The sequence below is a fragment of the Schistocerca serialis genome, chromosome 6 (assembly GCF_023864345.2).
Source record: "Schistocerca serialis cubense isolate TAMUIC-IGC-003099 chromosome 6, iqSchSeri2.2, whole genome shotgun sequence".
Classification (NCBI taxonomy): Eukaryota; Metazoa; Arthropoda; class Insecta; order Orthoptera; family Acrididae; genus Schistocerca; species Schistocerca serialis.
In genome coordinates this window covers 286663982-286689038 of record NC_064643.1, presented here as the reverse complement: position 1 = coordinate 286689038, position 25057 = coordinate 286663982, and the positions used below count along the sequence as shown (strand labels likewise).

General features: G+C 39.5%; 1 protein-coding gene across 1 annotated transcript; it reads right to left on the bottom strand.

Moving 5' to 3' along the window:
• Window positions 1-227: 227 nt before the first annotated feature.
• Window positions 228-24838, bottom strand: LOC126484596 (uncharacterized). The gene is made up of 5 exons (XM_050108158.1): window positions 24747-24838; window positions 17240-17379; window positions 17099-17155; window positions 16843-16998; window positions 228-417 (listed from the first exon to the last, which is right to left on the bottom strand). Exons 2-5 carry the CDS (start codon window positions 17361-17363, stop codon window positions 317-319), a joined length of 438 nt encoding a protein of 145 aa, XP_049964115.1. The 5' UTR covers window positions 17364-17379; window positions 24747-24838; the 3' UTR covers window positions 228-316.
• Window positions 24839-25057: the final 219 nt, after the last annotated feature.

The window sequence follows — 25057 nt, the reverse complement described above, 5'->3', positions numbered from 1 at the left end:
AGTGCTACGTAAAACTAATATGTACTAATATTACTAGGTTGCAAAAAAACAGTATTAAAATAAATACTGTGATTTTTATAGGATATGGTTTTATTACCTATTCTTAACTCCTTAAATAACACCCCGCATCGCTTTCTCTCAGCAACTTAAATATAGGGCAGAAATAATTATATCTTCGTATTTTCCAAGAAATATTTTCTTCTATTCGTAAGAATATATCACACAGTCTTCTTTGATCATGACGTCTTAACTTTTGTACCTACATTTTACCACTGTACTGGGCGAAATATTAAAAATACTTCTGCTGAAATTTGTTTTACTGTCGGTATATTGGGTTATGTGCTAGCTGTATACGACGAGAATCATATGTAACTGCTACAATACAGTGTGGTGGAGACTCTGAAGACTGCATGACAGCTGCAAAAAGAATATAATAAGGTTTCAGTTTTATCATATGACATGTCGGCTTCAAAACACAACACATATCTAAGGAAATTAAAAACTCATGATACAGATGGTGTAAGTAGGCTGTTTAGGTTATTATATAGGTAACGCCACGCAGCGCTCTGTATGAAAATCACTGGCTGTGCTGTGTGCAGTCTGTGGCTAGTTTGCGTTGTTGTCGGCCATTGTAGTGTTGGGCTGTTGGCTGTTAACAGCGCATAGCGTTGCGCAGTTGGAGGTGAGCCGCCAGCAGTGGTGGATGTGGGGAGAGAGATGGCGGAGTTTTGAAATTTGTAAGACTGGTTGTCATGAACTGCTATATATATTATGATTTTTGAACACTAATAAGGTAAATACATTGTTTGTTCTCTATCAAAATCTTTCATTTGCTAACTATGCATATCAGTAGTTAGTGCCTTCAGTAGTTTGAATCTTTTATTTAGCTGGCAGTAGTGGCGCTCACTGTATTGCTGTCGCTTGAGTAACGAAGATTTTTGTGAGGTAAGTGATTTGTGAAAGGTATAGGTTAATGTTAGTCAGGGCCATTCTTTTGTAGGGATTTTTGAAAGTCACATTGTGTTGCGCTAAAAATATTGTGTGTCAGTTTAAGGACAGTCTTGTATAATTGTTCAAAAGGGACGTTTCATATGTCGACCCTTAGCCGAGGATACCTCACTGGAATCTTCTGATCTTTTTTCTTGTAGTTTGTGTAATTAGTATAGATTTTGTTTATTGCTAGCGCGTAATTGTAGAGAGAATCTCCTTTGTAGTTGCAGTCTTTCATTGTTGTACAGTAAAACAGGTGTGGCACGCATGTAAATTTGCACCAAGTATTTCGCAGCTGCGCTTGCAATTAATTAGATATTATTTTCAGTGCTATGTTAATGTGTTCTCTTATTTTTGCTCTTCAAATTGTGTTTTTCTGTGTTGTCGTGTGAAATATTGTGACAATAATGGCGTGTGAAAAACGTAATACTAGGCTCCAAAGTAAACTGAGAAATGACAGTGAAGACGAAAGCAGTGTGTTAGCGCCACCATGTAATGAATTAACTAATATTCAAAATAGTAATTTGGTAACTGTGCATAGGGAAATGGAGCGGGCGTCAAATAATGGTGTAGACAGTGAAACAGGTAGTGAACAGGGAAGCATTATCGATCGATCGGTCGGCAACAGCTCGCCTCAGGAATCGGGAATGACAGAACACAGTATTGCAAATACTGTAGACTCAGGTTTTGGGTTCTCACCGTTTTCTCAAATGAGTCAAGACACATTTTCCGCTTGTCAAAATGTGAATGTTGCCGGTGCAAATTCACTGCCGAAAAGCACTGAGGAACATGTTTCAGACACCAGTGCATTGTTATTACAATTAATGCAACAAATGGGACAAAAGCTTCAAAAGTTAGACACAATGGAATAAAATCAGAGACAAACACAGCAAAAGCTTCAAATGTTAGACACAATGCAACAAAATCTTCAAAAGGTAGACACAATGGAACAATACCAGAGACAAACACAGCAACAGTTAGACACAACGGAACAAAATCTTCGGAAGTTAGACACCACACTTGAACAAACACGTGAAGATTTAACTACTGAGTTACATAACATTGAATCTAAATGTCAAAAAATCTGTAATGACGTAAAAACACAAATTTGTGAGCATTTCCAACCTATTTTTTCGCGTCATAAAAATGCATTACAGAATCACGAAGCAGCCATAAAAGAACTGCAGACTATTGTTCATGAAAATCACGACACCTTGCATGCTAAAATTGACTCAGTTGCATCTACCGATTCGGTTACGCAACTTGCAAAAACTCAGGAATACTTAAAGGACACAGTAGATACGATTTCAACACAAATGGACACTCTGAAACTTGGTTCAGAAAAACACACCGAGGAAATAATTTCACTAACGGATAAAGTAACTTATCTACAAAGGTAGATGATGATCTGAATGACACAAGACCTGTAGCCTTCACGGACACTGAAGAGTATGAACAAATTAGAAAATTCAAACAAAATCAAAATCAAATCAATACACAGTACAAAAGAGAAATCCGGGAAGTACAAGATCAGTTGGCACAAGTAATACAAGAATTACATATTTCAGAGGACACTCGCGCTCCAGTACGGGAAGAGGGACATAGAAATACGGAACAACCACAAAATAATAACACAGGACACTTCGGAAATTATGAAAGAAATTGGCAAGGCGCATTGGATTTTGAGATGGAACCGCCGAAACGAAGTAACAATGAGCGATGTGCGACTCGCCGACACGATGATTTTGACTATAAGCTGTTCATTACTACACGTAAATTCAAAACATTTAAGAATTCTGGCAACGACATTCATCCACAAGCGTGGCTCTATCAATTCTCTCATTGTTTTTCTCCCAACTGGTCATTGGAGCACAGGTTAGAATTTATGTGTGGCTACTTGGAGAATGAACCAGCTGTAAGAATACTATCGGTCATTCACGATTGTCACCGTGAAGGAGAATTTTATCATGCCTTCCTCTCAGCGTATTGGTCTGAAGCTACACAAGACCTAGTAAAACATAGCATCATAATGATGAAACGTTTCGAACAATCTGAATTTTCCAGTCTTATGAAATATTTTGAAGACATGATGCATAAAAATCAGTATCTTTCAAACCATACAGCCCCTCAGAACTAATCCGGATTTGCTTAATCAAATTACTTGAACATTTACGACATATTATTTTAGCAGGATGTTGCAAAGACGACATTGAAGCTTTTCAGGGACTCTTACAAGAATTAGAAATTGACACTGACAATCGCGGAACGCGAAAACAGGAACACAACAATTACAGGTCACATCCGTCGCTATTCCGCGATGAAAGAAATAATAACTCGACACGACAAGGCTATTCTCACAACACAAATCGTGACCAAAACAGACACCACCCGTATGACAACCGTTGGCAGAGTAGTAACAATTACAGGGGAAGATCACCTCTCCGCGGTAATGACTATCACAGAGACAATCAGAGAAACAGACAATATGGGAACCAAAAATAGTTATTATCAAGGGAGACAGAATAACTTTAGATGCAACGGTCCAGCGCACAGTTACGATTCAGGGAGAAATTCTCCACCATGTGACCGACAAGAAAGAAACTATGGAATCTACCGACATGACGACAGACGATATGATCGTAACGACAGATGTGAATTGCATCAGAACTGGCGGGATTCAAACAGAGCAGGGTCCTCTCGACAAGGTGAATTTGTAGAAGTTAGGTCTCCAAATCCCAATAACGACGCGCGCCAACATAGACACAATAGGCAATGACTCATACCGCTGGCAGCCACAAAACGTACTTATGAAACTGACGAAGCAGCTGCAGTAGCTAGTAATTACGTAAAAACGGAAGACATTAGGGACATCTTACTCCAGGAACACGACTTAAAACATAACAACATTGCATATCCTGTGATTCACATTACTGTAAATGACGTAAAATTTACGGCAGTACTTGACTCTGGCAGTCCCATTTCAGTAATTAGTGAAACAGCTTTTAGCAAATGCAACAAATCGAACGATTTTCCCACACTTCCGTTACGTAAGATTAAATTACAAGGTGCAATCTTTGGAAAAAGTGTACATGTACGCCAACAAACCAACTTAGAATTCTTTTGTGAAAGCCACAGCTTCTCTATAAACTTTCTTATTGTTCCATTATTGTCGACGGAAATTATATTTGGAGTAGACTTTTTGAATGAATACAAAGCAATCTTAAACTTTCACGATGCTGAAATAAGTTTAGAGAAAGGAGGTAAGTCAATAGCTTTGAAATTTGAAGATTGGCTCCCAAACCATGACGAAGAAATTAATCGGCTTTACCTCCTGTTAGACAACAGCTCGGAATTTTCGACGGAACTTGACACTAAAAATCACTCTGCAAGTACTGACAGGGATGATATCGACGGCGGATTTGATACTAATGAGTTAATTCAGAATAAAATTCAAACAATTGAGAATTGTAATGACACTGATAGGCAAGACCTTTTTGAGATTTTACAAGCACATTCCATAGTTTTTACCCACAAAACAGGAACAATCAAGGTATTTCAATACCAATTTCGTGTTTGCGAGCATACGAAATTTTGTGTTAGACCATACGAAATTCTGGCGCATTATAGGGACCGTGTTAGAACAGAAATACAATCTATGCTTGACGAGGGCATTATTGAGCCTGCAGTAAGCTCGTACAACAATCCATTATATGTCGTTGTGAAGAAAAATGGATTGATCAGGCTTGTCTTAGATTCGAGACAAATCAATACTATCATCATTCCTGAAACAGACAGGCCGCAAACGTTAGAAGAACTTCTTCAAAATTTTAATGGTGTAAAAGTGTTGTCTTCTATTGATCTCAGATCCAGCTTTTATCAGATCGAACTTCATCCAGAATGTAGAAAATACACAGCTTTTCTTTGTTTCGGCGTTTGTTATCAGTTTCGGAAACTACCTTTTGGCTTGAACATTTCTTCGGCAGCATTCATTCCATAAACCTGAGATCTTAAAACGTCACATCACCTTATATGTGGACGATATTCTGATAGCAGAAGCCTCATGGGAACAACACAATCGCATCCCCAACAGCGTGTTACATATTTTTGCAGAATCTGGAATTACAGTTAACTTGGAAAAGTCTGAATTTGGTAGGTCAAAGGTGAGGTTTTCGGGACATATTATTTCTTCTGAAGGCATTCAACCGGATCCTGAAAAGTTAGAAGCAATCAGAGCCATTCCAGTTCCATCCACAAAAAAACAAGTCAGCTGTTTTCTAGCTCTCGTAAATTTTTACCGTCGTTTTCTGAATATACAAATTCTAGTGACACCAAAACTTTGTTCTCTCACTGGAAAAAATACTATTTGGAACTGGGACGAACAAGCACAGTTGGAATTCAATTCTTTGAAAGAATCGCTACTTAACGTGCCAATACTAGCTCATCCAGATCTGTCACAAGATTTCTGCCTTAACACGGATTCTTCTAAAATCGGTCTTGGTGCCCATTTATTTCAAGAAGCCGCAGAAAATGACACTACTGTTCAGAAAACCATTGCTTTTGCTAGCCAAGTGCTAACAAAATCTGAAAAAAAATTATTCCGTTACTGAATTAGAAGCTTTAGCTATCGTTTGGGCATTTAACAAATTCCGTTTCTTTCTTTCTGGTAAGCACGTAAAAGTATACAGTGATCATCGTGCATTGCAATTTCTTATGTCTTAAAAATTAAATCATGACAGGTTAAAACGTTGGGCATTGTTTCTGCAAGAATTCCACTTCACAATAGTCTACATTCCCGGCAAGGAGAACATTGTTGCGGACGCTCTGTCACGCGCACCGGCTGGGCTTGAGAAAAGTAACACAGAAGGCAACCTCGAGAAAAATTTCAGTATTCTTTACATTCAGAAAGTCGCCTTTGAAAACTTCATCACCACATCTTTAAAGGACATTGCTCATGAACAAGATAAAGATCCGATTTGGAAAGACATCAAAAGTAAATGGCATGAAAAGACACACACTCAGATTCGGCATTATTTTCTGGTTAGAAACAACACACTGTTCAAACGCTGCACTCTTGATGACAAGCTATGGGTACTTTGCATTCCTGACGATTTTGTTGATAAGCTCATTTGGTACATTCATTTCAGCTATGCACATTTTGGCCCACGAAAATGTTATCATATTCTTCGAACGACTTGTTATTTTAACAATATGGAAAAGAGAATTCGAAGAGTCTTGTCTATTTGTAAACTTTGTCAAAAGGCGAAACCATCTACTATCGCCCATCGTGCTCCGCTGTTTCCTATCATTCCTTCTAAATTAAAAGAATTTGCTGCTGTTGATCTCTTGGGACCGTTTGTCAGAACACCTAATGGATTTTCGTACGTTCTAGTCGCTGTTGAACTTACTTCAAAATTTGTTTCTTTCACACCGTTACGTAAAGCCACTAGACGGTCTGTATCCAATGCCTTTGTTAAAAATTTCTTACGTGAAGTTGGACACGTTAGTAAAGTCATTTCAGATAATGGACCGCAATTCAGATCTGCTGTTTGGTCACGCATGCTTCGGAATCATAAAATCAAACCTGTTTTTATTTCATTGTACTCACGACATTGTAACCCCTCCGAACGGATTATGAAAGAAATCAATAAGCTTTGCAGACTTTATTGTCACAGAAAGCATCAGCATTGGGACACATATTTACACTTATTTCAAAACGTGCTGAATGAAATGCCTCATGACTCCACTGCTTTACCACCTACTCTTGTACTGAAGAATGAAGAACCACCGAACAGAATCAGAGAGCTTGTACCTTTCCCGAATACACGTAATCTTCGACACAAAGACATAATTGATTTGGCTATTATAAATATAAAATCTGCAACAGACAAAAGGAGAAAACTACACGGTGAAACAAATGCAAAGAAATTATATATTGGTCAGAAAGTTCTCATTAAAGCTCATTCATTGTCACATAAGAAGAAACACTTGAGTCACAAATTCTTTCTAGTTTACAATGGACCTTACAGAATCCGACGTATACCACGTGATAACTGCGCTGAAGTTGAAACTCTGCGTACTAGGAAGAGTAAAGGTTTACACATTTCACATGTAAAACCGTTCATTGAAAGATAATCTGCTTTTTTACTTCGTCTTTGCCATAAAACATTTCACTTCACATTTCTAGTATGCATTGTCAGACTTAGAAACTGTTACCATGCAACAATGAAGTTAAATATCCAATCAAGAACCAATAGAACTTATTTAAACAGAAATTACGAATGCATTGTTATAGTGAACAGACATCACAGTGTTATTGTGTGTGTACATTCTTGCTTGTTAGTTGCACAATTACGTAACGACTATAAGGCTCACATACTTAGAACATTTACCAGTACTGCTAATGAGATTTTAATGCAACATTTTGGTTTACTTGAAAATACATTCTGGATTTAAAGTACTTTCTGTGAGATACCAGATGACACAGTGGTTAGTTTATGTGACAGCTACACGATTTTATCACGAAGCTACTAATGAGTGACAATTTACAATGTTGCTTTTGCACTGTATCTGTTTTATATCTGCACAGTTTTTCTGTATTATTCTGGAAAGTAAAATATGTTTTAGTAGTAACTTTTGTGTTATAGCTTCAGTGAGACAGCCTTTTTCGTAGCACAACAATACGTTACATTATAGTACTTTCTTGATCACGGTAACGTACGTAATAACTATGGTATCTATACGCAAAGCATTTCACTTTCGTTTATGATGAGGTAAGTACATTGACTTCAGCAGAACTTTGCTTACAGAGGTCGATAACTACGACAGTTCCACAGAATTATCTTACAGCAAGACGCACATTTAGCGCTACAGGACACGCATTTGAGTGATTAATTTTGTACTTAAACCATTTATTTTTCAAGATTTTTGAATTACAAAGAAAGTTTTCCGTGATACATTTCATTCCATTGCTGTAATCTCTAACACCTGAGGGTATTATTACATTAATCCTCAGGGGGGTACATGCCTACTTTGTGTACCGTGTGTTTGGCAAGCACAAGGAGCCCTAGCTAATATGGTATTTGCTTATACAACTTTGCACATTGGTATCATATTTCTGTAACAGAATTACACAGCTATCTGATTATTTAACAGAGAAATAAACATTTTTTTTACTACGTCAGTGACAGATGTTTACGCAATTACACAGTTGGATAACTTCACACTTATGAAATTGTATTTTGCCTGTACTTTGTGAACTCTTCATATTTTTTCAGAACTGTTGTGATACTATGAGAGCTTAGAATGATGTATTTGGTAAGGGATCAAGATTTTTGAAGTACGTTTGAGGTAGATGACTTTATTGAAGGTCTTGAAATTATTGAAAGAAGCTGCCACGATTCTGAGATGTGATTGATCTGTTATGATGTTATTATTGCGATGACGATGTGTATTATGCTGTTGAGGTATGTTTATGATCAATAAGCTGAGAATCGTACTTTAAAGAGTTATGAAATGTGTGTACATGCGTGAATGTATCACAATGACGCAAAAAATTTTTTGGACTCTGTTATATTGATAGGATCTTGTTTCTACACATTTGTAACGCAAATTCTCGACCTGTTGAATTTTTTATATGAGACTGTTACTGCTGTCGTAAATATTTCGGTAAGAAAGTTAAGTGACCACCTTCACGTAAAGCGTCGTGGGCACCCAGCAGCGCGACAATCACCTGGAAAAAAGCCATTAGTGTGTGCCTTTCAGAGGCACAGGTGGAAAGAAAAGAGAGGCCATTATCATCGCTATTGACATTTCTTTGTAGAAAGCATAGCAAATACGACACGCTCAAACTTGAAAACATATGATTATACTGTGGAGCTCTTAATTTATGATATTTACTAAAATGCCTAATGAAATGATGAGAAACATTTTACATCTATTGTCTTTCTAGTTGAGAGATTGGTCATTTTGTGTAATATCTGGTTTCCAGCTGTGTTGCAGCATTGGTTTTATAAAATAAAATTAAATGCATTTGCTAATGTGAACACTTTCTGTCAACAGATCTATTAAATAATTACTTTATGATCCACAATCTTCGAAAAAGGAGCTCTTGGAATGGAAAGAACAATAAGAAGGGACTAATAACAGTAACTGCATATATAATTTTCTTTTCAAGTACTTGGTAATCTTTTGTAGAATTAGTCTTTGTGGTGCATCACTTTAATGACATAGATATTAAGATGTGAACAGACATTTCCCTTATCTGCATTGTTGTGTTTAGTGTACTATTTTTTCTGCTTGAGCTTTGTCATGTTTAGGTATAAGTTATTGCATTTGCTGCTGCTACTTGCCAGGCATAGTGTTACTGAATTTCACTTTGTATTACTCTGTTAAGCCAGTTTTACTACTGATTTATTTTTATTGTTTGCTGCGCATTGCCTTATATTAGTTGTAATATTGCAATTGCTCTGCTAATTTATTTTACTGCTGCTTGCTTTGCCAATTTGAATTTTTGTCATTGCTGTTTGTGTTAATTTGTTATGCGCTGCTGCATTGCCTCGTCCCTTGGCATATATATCTGAGCTCAGTAGATTTAAGATAGCTTAAGAGGGGGTAGACTATATAAGAAACTAACTGTGATGAATTGGAAGAAATGCATTGAGAAGCTATAAGAAAATGGTTCGGCCGAAAAAGTATTGTACAGTGGAGAAAAACTATTTTTGAAACAGGATGTGAACAGAATACAGAAAGCATGCTTGGATAGGATTTTTTTGGTGGAAACAAATGTTGAAATAAGAGGAAAGCTCTATGGAATGAAGTTTTGGGTTGGACTGCAGTACCAAATGTCACACTGAAAACAAACCCTGTCCTGGACTTCTGTGTTATTATGCTATGTGAATTTGTGTTTTTCCTGTCTTTATGTGTTTAGCTAATAAGAGTTATGTTGCAGAATTTTTCTAATAATATGTTATTTACTTTGTAAAGATGTTTAGACATTATTTATTCTGTTTTGTTTTAATGCTCATGTGTGAAGTTGATGTTTCAAAAGTTATTCTGATCTTTTATGTATGTACTTACGTCATAATTCTTGTAACACTGGTGTATTCTTTTGTAAAGCCTGCATTACCACAAATGTTATCTGTATTGTTATGTTCTTTAATGATGTATTTTGCACCTTTGTTATTGTATTCTTATGTTATAAAATTGTAATTGACACCAGTTCATCAAATTAAGTAACTTGTAAGTTACATTTCACTGCACATGTTTCTGTTGGTCATAGTATATGGACAATATGTGAGAAGTAGGGACTGTTAGTGTTTGCACGTGTGTTGATAATTCACTGAGGGACTGGATAACAGCATTGCTGGTTCTAAGGACATTCCAAAAAGTTTTGTGAGTGGACAAGTGGTGGTTTATGGACTTGCTATATTCTCCGCAAGACTCTTCGATGGTGATTGTGCACCTGCACAGTCGCAACAGATGGCTGCTGGCCGTCTCTACAAGGACTACAGTGGGTCTGCATTTCTGGTGGCCCACCAATACCATTATTTCTACAAGGACTGCAGTGGGTCTGCAGCTCTGGTGGCCCACCAATACCGTAATCTCTACCAGGACTACAGTGGGTCTACTCTGTGATGACCTACCTACCAATATTCTTCAAAACTTCGACTGACTCTGTCGTGGGTTTGCTCTGTTGTGGCCCATTACCTGTTTGCATGTCAAGAGTCAGCACTGTCCTTCCGTTGGAAGGACAACACTACTTCTTCAAGACTGCATGGAAATCCACTACTTCCGTGTGCATTCTCTTTTACTGCTCAGACTTTGAAAAAAACACTGCAATTTTACTGTGATGAATGATCAGGACTGTCTTTATGGACTGTGAGAAAATTTTAGCATTGTATCAATAAGTGTGTGCATTTGATTTCTTTGTTATTGTAATTATGAAAAAATTTTTCAAATCTGTATTGGCCACTGCCCAAAACAATTTGTAAAATTTTTTTGTGGGGAGCATGGAGGCTATGTAAGTAGGCTGTTTAGGTTTTTATATTGGTAATGCCACGTAGCGCTCTGTATGAAAATCACTGGCTGTGCTGTGTGCAGTCTGTGGCTAGTTTGCATTGTTGTCGGCCATTGTAGTATTGGGCTGTTGGCTGTTAACAGCGCATAGCGTTGCGCAGTTGGAGGTGAGCTGCCAGCAGTGGTGGATGTGGGGAGAGAGATGGCGGAGTTTTGAAATTTGTAAGACTGGTTGTCATGAACTGCTATATATATTACGACTTTTGAACACTAGTAAGGTAAATACATTGTTTGTTCTCTATCAAAATCTTTCATTTGCTAACTATGCATATCAGTAGTTAGTGCCTTCGGTAGTTTGAATCTTTTATTTAGCTGGCAGTAGTGGCGCTCACTGTATTGCTGTCGCTTGAGTAACGAAGATTTTTGTGAGGTAAGTGATTTGTGAAAGGTATAGGTTAATGTTTGTCAGGGCCATTCTTTTGTAGGGATTTTTGAAAGTCAGATTGCGTTGCGCTAAAAATATTGTGTGTCATTTTAAGGACAGTCTTGTATAATTGTTCAAAGGGGACATTTCAATGGTAACTTGAAACTTTAAGACGTAGACAAATATGTATCAACGTAAAGAAGTAATGTTTCCAAATTGGCATGCTGTATGGTCCATTGTAAACAGAGAAATCACTGTGAGAATCTCTCAAAATATCTGTAGGGTACGTCAGTGTTAACATATCATGGACCTTAAGGCAAAGATCTGCAGCTACGTTGGCTCTTACTTAGTTTTTTCCAAAGACCTTGTAAAAAATAACTAGACTCACTGATGGCGCTGCAGTCGCGGGATAATTTGAACCTTCGGCTGGACGCCATTATAGTGGTTGTAGTCTGATGTGGTGTGTAGTATTGTTGTTTATGAAGACCCTGATTCAAAGTTGTATATTTGTTGGGGTGTACATACAGTATTTGTTACTCGTAATTCTACTGTCTGTATGTTCCAATCAAAAGAAGTACAATGGTGAAGAGTTGTGCAGTGATTAATTGTACAAATAAATTCTAGAAAGGAACGAATATTATATTTCACAGGTATGTGGATATTTTAAGTTGCTTTGTATGTCGGTGCACTTGCTTAATAAATGTTTTTGTAACACGGTATTAGCATAATGTCTGTGCATCTATTTGCAGGTTTCCTTTCTCAAAACCACAGCTGTTACAGAAATGGTTACACGCTGTCAGGAGGCAAGATTTCCGACCGACAGAATACCATTTTATATGTTCTTATCATTTTGAAGAAAGTTGGCTGATCGGTAGTGTTTTCACAGTCTAGGTTAGGTTGAAACTTGATAATTTGGTCGTGAGTTGCCAAAGCACTATGCCGTATATAACGCACTTCTGGTCATAAAATCTAAAGCAAGGTAGAATCAGAAAATTTCTATTAATATAGTGGGCAAATCTTCGAGTATTTTGATGCATTTTGCGTACATCTGTCGTTAATGAACTACGAAAAATGCTAGGGGTCCAGTTCATAACTTTTAGCTACGGCAGATTCCATGTAGTACGTAAGACAAATTAATAAACAGTGACTAGTTGCTGTTTGTTCATAAATTAAAAAGTTTATTGTAGTAACGTATTTAAATGAGGCATTATGTTTGTGACCTAAGTCAAGGGAAGGCATTTTATAACCAAAAGCGATGTATAATCATTCGAGCTCCGCGCGTCAGTTTACCACACTAATGGCCGCCAGCCAGCTATTCAATTTGTTTGCTCTTCACAGTCGACCACTCGTGCGGTAGTGGTGGCCTGATTTTTTGTATTCTATATCCCTGTGAAAAGTTAAATCTCTTTCTTTATTTGTTGTTGTGATACCAGAGAGAATTTAAAATCAAGGGGAGATACTGTCAACATTTTTAGTTCTTTCAGCTGTAAACCATTCACGACTTTAATTTACGAAACAAGCGAATCACACTTGATAGCTTGGTACACATCTGCTACCCCACGTTAGTTTTGTGTTCACTTATGATCACAGTGATTTCGCTGAATCGAAATAAAATTTTGTCTCAGATTTATTACATCGAATTATACAGTTCATCTTTGCTATCAAGATGAGCTAGTTGGGAAACTTTAATTCGTAGTTTGTATTTCTCACGTCGCTTGAGAAAGACTTAGATATGATAAAGGCTTATCGTGAGCATAATGGATGATCTCAGTAAGCTGTCCACATCAAAAATTTTTGGATTCGTTTAAGATATCGTAATTCTGTTTTCACTCATGTAATTGTAAGAAAATCTTCACTAACGACGTATAGTCTCTTTTCGAAGTTGTATTAATTACAGAGATTTTGGTACCAGTCTCTTCTTTTGTAACAGGTGTGTTGGAAGTATTGTTGATGTCAACGAGATGAATTCAACTGCACTTCACCTTTCTGAATGCGATAAGTAGTTTCGGAGAAATCACAATATTTAGAACACAAGATTTATCAGTTTTGAACATCAAATTAGTTGTTGTATTACATGAAAGTAAGTCTTATTGTATGGAACAATCACATCTAGTTTAGTGGGCGATGCAGTAGTGACAATTTCGGAATGGTCGATAAATGTTTAATTTAAAGTTTTGTACTAACTATTTTCAACTACGTGTGACAAGACCAACGCACTGACTGGAGGATAAAGCTGGTGGCATATGAGGATAGTTCACCAGTTGACTGCGATGAAAGCTTTTGTGGTTTGCTAGCCAATAGTGCCACAAGAGGCCGTTTTATTCAGTGTTTTTATAGTAACATCAACCAATTTAGCATCAAACAAACCAAGCGAACATTAAGAAGCAGTTGTGGACTTGCAATTTTAAGCGCCTTGTTCCAGCAATCAAAATGCGGCTCACTTTGATACACATGAAGATTGATGAAATTTCAGTTTATCAATCGTTGAACAAGCTCTGAACAATGCAAACAGAATAATGTACTGTACCCACACTTACCTCAATAACATAAGGTAGGAGTAAATACTTCAGACAAAGAATTCCCAGGTCATGACTGAAAGGACTCAGCATACGAAAAAGGAGAAAGTTCCTCCACTTAGGCTTCTGAACAATCGCCGAAATAACCGTAATTAAGCCTTCTTTACACCGGTGCGAATACAAGCGTTCACGAGCTTTCGCTCTTTGCTGTGACCAAGCATTTATACTGGAGAACACGACAGTTTGAGTGCAACCTACCAGTGCTAGAACGTAATGTTGTTTGTTGCCACACCGAATCACTCGATATACCCGACTTATAACCACGACGCAAAACTGTGGTACGCAGACAGGATTAGTTCGCTCGGTGAGAGTGTTGATACCACTGAAGCTAGCAAAACGGCGTAGGAAAACAAGAAATATGCCTAGCTGTTTGCATTTATATGCAAAAGTGAAGCGCTTCGTTTGGAGGTAGTGCTGAATTACGGTTCCAACCTTCCTTAGCAGTATTCCAAAACTGTGTACATATTTCGGTTAACGCTTTTCACTGGTTTCTCATAACAACTGAAAGGAAATCGGAACGATTTTAGCCGACGAGGAACATAATGTAAGAAGAGCTACTACATCTCAGGTAGTCCATGATGTTTGTAGTGGCATTTGTGAAGCACATTTAGGATTTCATTGAAGTACGTATGAGGAGAATAATGTCAATAAACTATGATTAATGGGATTTTGATATGCTTACAACCTTTCAGGTAAGCTAGTTGATAAGATCTGCTAACAAGTTTCTTAGAGGGCAGATCGTGGGTAGGCGATTTTTATTTATTCGTAATTACGTCAAAAAACCTCTAAAATAATGATGGTAAATCAGACATTTAATCAAAACTTCAATGGATGTAAGCAAGGAGAACATCAGGACTTCACTATATTTTCAGTTTTAATCAGCATAATACACTGGTGCACAAAACTTAAGGAGGAAAGTAACTTTCGTATGATGTGTCACTGCCAAGTAACACCACTTGACGAAACTTGGACCATACATAGAAAGAACTCCGACAGTATAGTACGGAAGGTATCTTAAAGAAATACGCAGTCTGGTATGTAGCAGTGGGAGGGGTCTGGAGAGGGTACTTTGTGTACTGCTGCTGTTCCACCCTTTTCCTGTTCCAGTTGCGAATGTTTTACAGTCCGGACGATTGCCAGTAAGCCTCCGGTGACCTCGAATCTCTCTAACTTTTACCGTCACGGCCTTTTGCGAAATATAAGTGAGAGGAAGCGACATACTAGACGACTTAGGTGAACAGAAACTTAAATACACCTGAAACTTATCACATCCTCTGTTGTAACCTCAACAAAATTCTTGAAACCTATTGAAAAACTGCACACACACGCACACACACACACACACACGATCAAAAAGCAGAAAATAATTATTTAACTAAAAAGTTTTTATACACTGAAGAGCCAAAGAAACTGGTTCACATGCTTAACATCGTGTAGGGCCCCCGCGAGCCCGCGGAAGTGCCGCAGTGCGACGTGGCATGGGCTCGACTAATGTCTGAAGTAGTGCGGGATGGAACTGATACTATGAATCCTGTAGGGCTGTCCATAAATCCGTAAGAGTACGAGGGGGTAGAGACGTCTTCTCTACAGCACGTTGCAAGGCATCCCAGATATGCTCAGTAACCTTCATGTCTGGGGAGTTTGGTGGCCAGCGGAAGTTTTTAAACTCAGAAGAGTGTTCCTGGAGCCGCTCTGCAGCAATTCTGGACATGTGGGGTGTCACACTGTCCTGCTGGAATTACCCAAGTCCGTCGGAATGCACAATGAACGTTATGGATGCAGGTGATCAGACAGTATGCTTATGTGTTACCCGTCAAAGTCGTATCTAGACATATCAGGGGTCCCATATCAATCCAACTGCATACGCCCCACACCATTACAGAGCCTCCACCAGCTTGAACAGTTCCCTGCTGACAAGCAGAGTCCATGGATTCACAAGGATGTTTCCACACCCGTACACGGCCATCCGCTCGATAGAATTTGAAACGAGACTCGTCCGACCATGCAACATGTTTCCAGCCATCAACAGTCCAGTGTCGGTGTTGGCGGGCCAGGCGAGGCGTAAAGCTTTGTGTAGTGGAGCCATCAAGGATATACGATTGGGCCTTCGGCTCCGAAAACCCATATCGATGATTTTTCGCTGAATGGTTCGCACGCTGACATTTGTTGATGGTCCAGCAATGAAATCTACAGCAATTTGCGGAACGGTTTCACTTCTGTCACGTTGCTCCCGGTCTTGCAGGATCTTTTTCCTGCCACAGCCATGTCGGAGATTTGATCTTTTACTGGATTCCTAATACTCACGGTACACTAGTGAAATGGTCGTACGGGAAAATCCCCACTTCATCACTACCTCGGACACGCTGTGTCCCATCGCTAGTGCGCCGACTATAACACCACGTTCAACTAACTTAAATCGTGATAACCTGCCATTGTAGCAGCAGTAGCCGATCTAACAACTGCGCCAGACACTTGTTGTCTTATATAGGCGTTGCCGACGCAGCACCGTATACTGTATGTTCACATGTCTCTGTATTTGGATACCAGTTTCTTTGGCGCTTCAATGTATAACACGTTTCTAAAATGGCCTAAAAAGATAAAATAACTTCTTCTAAGCCCACGCAGATTAATAACCCCATACAGATAGTCCATTTTATTATCGTGTTATATTAAAGTTTTTTTATTTAAATTATTTTTGCGATGTAAATACGAAAGAAGTGTCAGTAGACAAGAAGCATTTTTTTTTCGTACTTCATAATACAGTAGCAGATCACACACAATTCCTATGCAGTATGGATGAATTTTAGTTCAATTCTTACTTAATTGGGAAGGGTGTACCTTGTGGATGAGGTAATTGATTGTACACAGCGTGCCCCATAATTTGTTCTGGAGTATACGACTGTGGAAAATTCACTTGCACAGGTTGACTTGCAACAACTGTTACAGACGGCATCTGATTTAACGACGGCACTGAAGTTTTTGTCTTTTTGACACCTGTAAATTACCTTCTGTTAGTATTGCATGTCCAATACCACTAATAAGTACAGTGAATGAATGAAAGTCAAGCGAGCTCACAAAGTATTCAATCACATACCTTTGTTAACACTACCCTTCTTTTTTCGCCCAGATGAGGTATCACCCCTGCCAAAGCCTGAAAATTCATATCTGTTAGTATGAATACGTGATTCTCAATCTATGCAAGTTACCTATCCTTATACAGCAGCAAGATACATACGCTTGTAAACAGTCCAGTTGTTCCTTCGCTTATACAGATTACAACCCGGGCAGCATGAACAGATTACCAAAATTACAACTACGACTCCAATCAGTGAAGAAAAACCAGTGAAAATGGTCCACATATCTGTCTTAGTAAGTCTGAAAGTTAAAATTTAAAAGCCTTAATCAACAAGAGCAATTTGAAAGTAAGTACATATGTGAATGATTTTCGTAAGTTTAACTACTATATTGCGAACCCGAAAACTTTTAAATTAAAGAATCAAGCAAATTCAATGAACGATGATAAACAATCAGATAGTGACAGGTTTTTCTCTAAACAATGAAAAGAAAAACTAAATGCACTATCTGATCGAAGGTATCCAGACACCTATGTCTGGACATTAACATGGGATGAACACTTTGAATTACGTGTCTGATTACCTATGGAGGAATTGGCAACCCATTTATCCTCAAGAACCGAAACCAGAGTAGGTAGTGATGCATTGCTGCACGTTTTATTCGTGCTGCATTTGGACTACTAGTAACTGCCACCTTGCAAGTTTTGTGCGGGCTGTAATGCTCCAATCAGTCCCCTTAGCTGGAACCAAGGACCCCAACCACGCGGCTCTTGCTACGCTGCTGAGGCCGTGGGCTCTGTGGCCCATGCAGCACTACGTGGAGACAGAGCCTCGTGGAGACCTTCCGCACTCTTTCTTTGTGTAAATGCTAGCTATATTATACTTTTCATCTATTAAATATGAAATTGGAAATAGGAAGATGTAAACTTTTTTTTATGTAAGAAGAACGACAGAAGAAGATATCATAGATTGAGTGGTAGGTGCTCCTTCACCTGCGCTGCCCAGGGAGCAGGACTCAGAATGTGACCCCAAACCCAACATCCCCGTGCAGTGCCTCCCAAGGTTACTTGATGAGGTGTGTTAATATGCTATTCTATTTAATTCCAGGTTAGTACTTCACAGTTAAACCGAGTGCCTGGTTCAATAACCAGCCACACTGGGTTATACATTCTACATGGTGTTTGTGTAGTATATGATAAAGGATTATTATTCATATGTATTGTGTGTGCTACATATTGTGATTCTTCGTGTGTTTTGTCATGTGTGAACTCTTATTCTAAATTATGCTCTGTGCTAAAAACCAGTGTCATTAAAGTAACCGGTTTAACGTGGCACCTGGTACAGTAACTGGCCATGATTATACAGGGTGGTCCATTGATAGTGACCGGGCCAAATATCTCACGAAATAAGCGTCAAACGAAAAAACTACAAAGAACGAAACTCGTCTAGCTTAAAGGGGGAAACCAGATGGCGCTGTAGTTGGCCCGCTAGATGGCGCTGCCATGGGTCAAACGGATATCAACTGCGTTTTTTAAAATAGGAACACACATTTTAATTACATATTCGTGTAGTACGTAAAGAAATATGAATGTTTTAGGTGGACCACTTTTTTCGCTTTGTGATAGATGGCGCAGTAATAGTCACAAACGTATAAGTACGTGGAATCACGTAACATTCCGTCAGTGCGGACGGTATGTGCTTCGTGATACATTACCCGTGTTAAAATGGACCGCTTACCAATTTCGGGAAAGGTTGATATGGTATTGATGTATGGCTATTGTGATCAAAACGCCCAACGGGCGTGTGCTATGTATGCTGCTCGGTATCCTTGACGACATCATCCAAGTGTCCGGATCGTTCGCCGGATAGTTACGTTATTTAAGGAAACAGGAAGTGTTCAGCCACATGTGAAACGTCAAACACGACCGGCAACAAATGATGGTGATGTCCAATTACGTGTTTTAGCTGCTGTCGCGGCTAATCCGCACATCAGTAGCAGACAAACTGCGCAAGAATCAGGAATCTCAAAAACGTCGGTGTTGAGAAAGCTACATCAACATCGATTGCACCCGTACCATATTTCTGTGCATCAGGAATTGCATGGCGGCGACTTTGAACAGTTCTGCCACTGGGCACAAGAGAAATTACGGGACGATGACAGATTTTTTGCTCGCGTTCTATTCAGCAACGAAGCGTCATTCACCAACATCGGTAACGTAAACCGGCATAATATGCACTATTGGGCAACGGAAAATCCACGATGGCTGCGACAAGTGGAACATCAACGACCTTGGCAGGTTAATGTATGGTGCGGCATTATGGGAGGAAGGATAATTGGCCCCCATTTTATCGATGGCTATCTAAATTGTGCAATGTATGCTGATTTCCTACGTAATGTTCTACCGATGTTACTACACGATGTTTCACTGCGTGACAGAATGGCGATGTACTTCTGACATGATGGATGTCCGGCACATAGCTAGCGTGCGGTTGAAGCGGTATTGAATACTATATTTCCTGACAGGTGGATTGGTCGTCGAAGCACCATACCATGGCCCGCACGTTCACCGGATCTGACGTCCCCGGATTTCTTTCTGTGGGGAAAGTTTAAGGACATTTGCTATCGTGATCCACCGACAACGCCTGACAACATGCGTCAGCGCATTGTCAATGCAAGTGCGAACATTACGGAAGGCGAACTACTCGCTGTTAAGAGGAATGTCGTTACACGTATTGCCAAATGCATTGAGGTTGACGTACATCATTTTGAGCATTTATTGCATTAATTTGGTATTTACTGGTAATCACGCTGTAACAGCATGCGTTCTCAGAAATGATAAGTTCACAAAGGTACATGTATCACATTGGAACATCCGAAATAAAATGTTCAAACGTACTTACGTTCTGTATTTTAATTTAAAAAACCAACCTGTTACCAACTATTCGTCTAAAATTGTGAGCCATATGTTTGTGACTATTACAGCGCCATCTATCACAAAGCGGAAAAAGTGGTCCAACTAAAACATTCATATTTCTTTACGTACTATACGAGTACGTAATAAAAAATTGGGGTTCCTGTTTTTAAAAAACGTAGTTGATATCCGTTTGACCTACGGCAGCGCCATTTAGCGGCCCAACCATAGCGCCATCTGGTTTCCCCCTTCAAGCTAGACAAGTTTCGTTCTTTGTAGTTTTTTCGTTTGACGCTTATTTCGTGAGATATTTGGCCCGGTCACAATCGGTGGACCACCCTGTATAACAATCCGTCTCTGGGTTGATCTAGGTTAAATGTTTCTATATTTGAGTGGATACATGTTTTTCTTCGTGAGTTACGTCCTCTAAGTCGGTGTTGGAGGAGTCCATTGTACTGGAGTCATTATCTGAACTAACATGTCATCTCTTTGCCGTTTGCTACTTCGCCTGTAAGATCTCGTTTGCTTATAGATGGTGTATTCTGTCTTGAAGATGTGGTCAGTTAGTTCACTTAGTTGTACAGATTTCTTTGAATACCTGTGTGTATTGAAGTGTTTCTGCTCTAATTCCCGTAACATTTCGATGTGTGTATGAGTATCATTCACAGTATAGCATGATACATTCGACTGATCCATTTTCACTAAACTGACAGTTGCTGTCCACAGTAAGTGAGGCGCACTGTAGGTGATCTGGATATGGTCCATGACCAGTCAGGAAATCAACCATGCCATGGCCACAATTGGCATGATTCATCTTTTACCTTTCCCTGACGTTCGGGAAAATGATGTACAACTTACACCCTTTATCACTTTGGTCTCACTCCCACTGCCAGACGTTCAGCCACCAAGCATTTAGTTGGCCTTGGTGTTCGACAGTTTCCCCTATTATTTCCCTCATCTTATCGTGTCTTCAAGCCAACAGCATGTGGCCCTGCATCCTATCGTTATGTCGTTCGGGAAGACACCCAATACCACACACACAGCGCCTCTGCTGATGTAGTGCATAATGTCCACGACTGCCTCAGGAGTACACTCCTTTCTCCACGAACTCCAAGGTCCTGTTGGTCACTGGAGCTAGCTTACATGCCCGTGTACTTGCTGCGAAGCTCACCACCGATTCATAGAGAGGAAAGTAGTATACTCAAGTGTGTGACAGGTAGTCTGTACTATCTTCTGATTATGCTGGAACCTCGTAGAGTATTTTCTCTGCTTTACTGGAAGTTATGCGCATGTATTGGGTGAAACTGTGCATTCCGTCAGTGTGTACTCCCAAATATCGTGAGGCTGTTTCTCTTTTAATGTTTATGTTGTGTATTTTAATCGATGGGTATCGTTGTAACGTGTCTTTCAGTACTATGTATACTGTCTTATGTGGTATTGGGCGCTGGGGTCTAGAGCGAAATCAACGTTCTAACTCCTCCCAAAGGTGTTCCAGTGGGTTCTGTTCGGGGCTCCGGGTAGGCCAGTCCATTTCAGAAAAGTTATTGTCCTGAGAACATTGCCTCACAGTTGCTGCTTTAAGACAGGGTTCATTCCCTTGTTTATAAAATCTTCGCCGTCGAGCTGTTCCTCTACTGATGGCAGGTAACGTTTTCCAGACAGTCGCCAAACCCAAACCCTTCCATCAGGTTGCCACAGCGTATAGCATGATCCATCGCTGCAGATCCCACGTTTGCAATCATCTACTGCCCAGTGACGTCCCTCTTTACACCACATCTAGCATCGCCTAGCTGTGATTACAGAAACATATAATGTCAACAGAGCACTAGATATCAAGAGAGGTGGAGCCGCCAATATAAAACGAGGCAGAGAGTATTGTGTAGGCAGTAGTAAAGCAGTACCAGAAGAATGAGTCGATCAGGAGAATCGCTGGCTTCTAACGTGGAGTAATCACATCACCTGAGTAACAAATCCATCATGAATATTTCAGCCTTCCTGAGGCTGCCCAAGTCGATTGTTGGGGACGTGGTTGTGAAGGGAAAACACGAAGGAATAACCACAGCTAAATCGAGACCAAACAGACCTCATGTACTGACAGACAGAGACAGTCGAGCATTGTGGAAGGTATTTATAAAAATTCCCTTGAAATCTGCACTTCTGAGTTCCCAAGTACTACCAGCAGTCCAGCTAGCGCAATGAGTGTGTGTAGGCAGACACAAAGAATAAGATATAGTTGTGGAGCAGTTCCCATAAGCCTTGCATTTCCCGTCGTCAGTGCCAAGCTACGCTTGAAGTGGTGTAAAATGTGACGCTACTGGTCACTGGATGACTGGAATCGAGTGATCTTGAGTGATGAATCCTGCTATACCCTGCAACTATCCGATAGAAGAGTTTGGGTTTGGCGAATGCTTGGGGAACTTTACCTGCCATCATGTGCAGTGCTGACAATGAAGTATGGAGGACGTGGCGTTATGGTACTTGCTTATTGCGCTTAAGACGATGTTGACATATTTTGCGGTACTGTGTACTGAATACAGTAGAGGAACAGTTCTGAGGCAATGATTGTATCAGTATGACTATGTACCCTATCCTAAAGCAGCATCCGTGAGGAAACGGTTTGTGTGCAACAACATTCCTGAAACGCACTGGTCTGTCCAGAGTCGAGTCCAGAGCTGAAGTTTATGTAACACCTGTGAGATGAGTTAGAGTCGACTTCGCTCCAGACCCCACCGTCCAACATCAGAACCAGCTCTGGTATCGGCGTTTGAGGACTGACATTGACAACTCATCAAAAGTGACCTCAGCAATGTTCAAGCCGTCACAAAGGTGAAGGATAGATTAACACACCCCATGCTGACATCCACTAGTACGTGTTTGGATGCTTTTGATCAGATGGTGTATACCAAGACCTACAGACTAAACTGCACTGCAAAGATGTAGCAAGACGAACACAGTCAATACATTAAACCTCAGTACCACCATTATAAAAGACCTGTACATACTCAAAACAAGTAATAAAACTTTTTTTTAAGCGTTGTTTCAACGGTTTGTAATGTTGAATAAAAATGAGACAGTTACATTCTGCTAGCTTTTCATATGTCAGTAATCTTACTTCTCCATGCGAATTTGTTATTTATACACGGTCAATACATCTACACTGCACCAGAGAAAGAACACTAAATTCAGTGTAATGAATGAAACAAATTATTTATACGTACCCAGCTTTTTCATTATCGCGTTTTGAGCTCAACGTAGAAAACTGAAATTCATCATCACAGCACTTGTCTCTGTTAAACATTACAGGACACATGTTAGTGCAAGATGAACCTAAATTAATAACACAGCGGTAGCGTATATTACGTTTATTTGCTGCAATTCATGACGCAATGATTTTTGATTGCTAGAATATTATATGAAAATGGACTGAACTGTCACTACTCTGAAAACAAGAAAAAAATATTTTATTACAATGAAAAATTTTCTCAGGGCCAGAGTAAATTAATTTCTACGAGCGCAACAAGAACTTTATGCAGGGGAAGGAGAACATCCCTGCGTCCCTCACTCCACGCTAACTCCCGAAATTTTCTGATTTTCACCAAATATTCAACTTCCTTCGGAGAATATTAACGTCTAACGTCCTGTCAATGGCGCTCAGAACGAACAAGGATGGGGAGAAAAATCGATTGTGTCTTCATCAAAGGGTCACCTTAATTTATTCATGAAAAGCACAGAAAAACCAAATATTGATTTAAATCGCTCTGCTTTAGAATGAGAGTCCAGAGTCTCAACCGTTATGCAATCTCGCTCCGTGTCATTCTCCGACAGTGTATTTAGAACATTAACGTTCTCCTCTGTCAGTTGGGTGACTATCAAAGGCATTCTTTGTATCTCGTCTGTATTCTTAAATAATCCATCATAATAGAAGATGCAAATATTATAGCTGTATAAACCTACCAGTATCGCTGGTACTGGCATTTTACCAGCATAGTATTCACAGATGAAGTGTAGTTTCCCAGTACACTACCAATCAAGCGAAACATGGCTCTAACTGTGATCTCTGTTTCGCCTTTCCAGTCGTTCTATATGATATGTTCTCGTTATGTAGGTACCTGGTATCTGCATTTCTCGAATGACTCCAATTGCGACTCATTAACCGTTTAGTCAAACGAAATTGTATCTTGTTAATTTACTTTGCATTTGCAAGCACCTGCCCGAAAACTTTCTCAGGATCTGGCAGGATATTCGTACAGGTCTTCACGGAGAATATTTACCTAAAATAAACGAGTTAGCTACTAAAAGTCTGAGATCGGAATAGTACTATCTAACTATATATTAATATTTGAGTATCACACGAATAGTACCACTGCATTTAAGCTTCTCTGCCTCTCATAGTTTGCTCCTGAAGCACTCAGTATCATGTGCTTCGTTCTGTCATATGATAAGAACTCAGTTCAGTAATATAATCGACTGTTTTTGACAGTTTCCTTTCTAAAATGAGTCGATAATGCATCGAAAGCTTTTCCAGAAGTCATTCTTGCGCAGTTTTCACTAATGTTGTTACTAAATATGTAGCCTTTTCACTGTTGTTTTCGATATTGTGTACAGCAGAGGAACAATGTTTGAAAACAGCCCGTTACAGGAGAGAGCTGAGTGAACCGTAGTACAGTGGACAAATATTTATAGTTGAACTTAAATTATAAATAAACACCAGCCAAATAAACTGCAATACAAGCCACAAAGACCGTTATGTACTCACCTGAAGCATAGTACATGCACGTGAACAGCAAAGGCACTGCCAAACACCGTGAAATCACTGGGAACGTAGTTACATCGACCCACTGCTCGTCTGCCTACTGTTTAAAATTCGTGATAAGTCCTTGTCCGGGCAAGGAAGAGATATTCACGATCCGCTACGCTCTATCGCCACACATGAACTGGCTTTACTGGTTTCCCCGAACGGCTACACGCTACACCTTTTTCCCTTTCCGGTAACCCGTCACGCAGCCCTTCCACCCTTGAAAGACGAAAGGTCTGGTCTGTTCTCATGGGTTTTCCTTTCTGTATAAC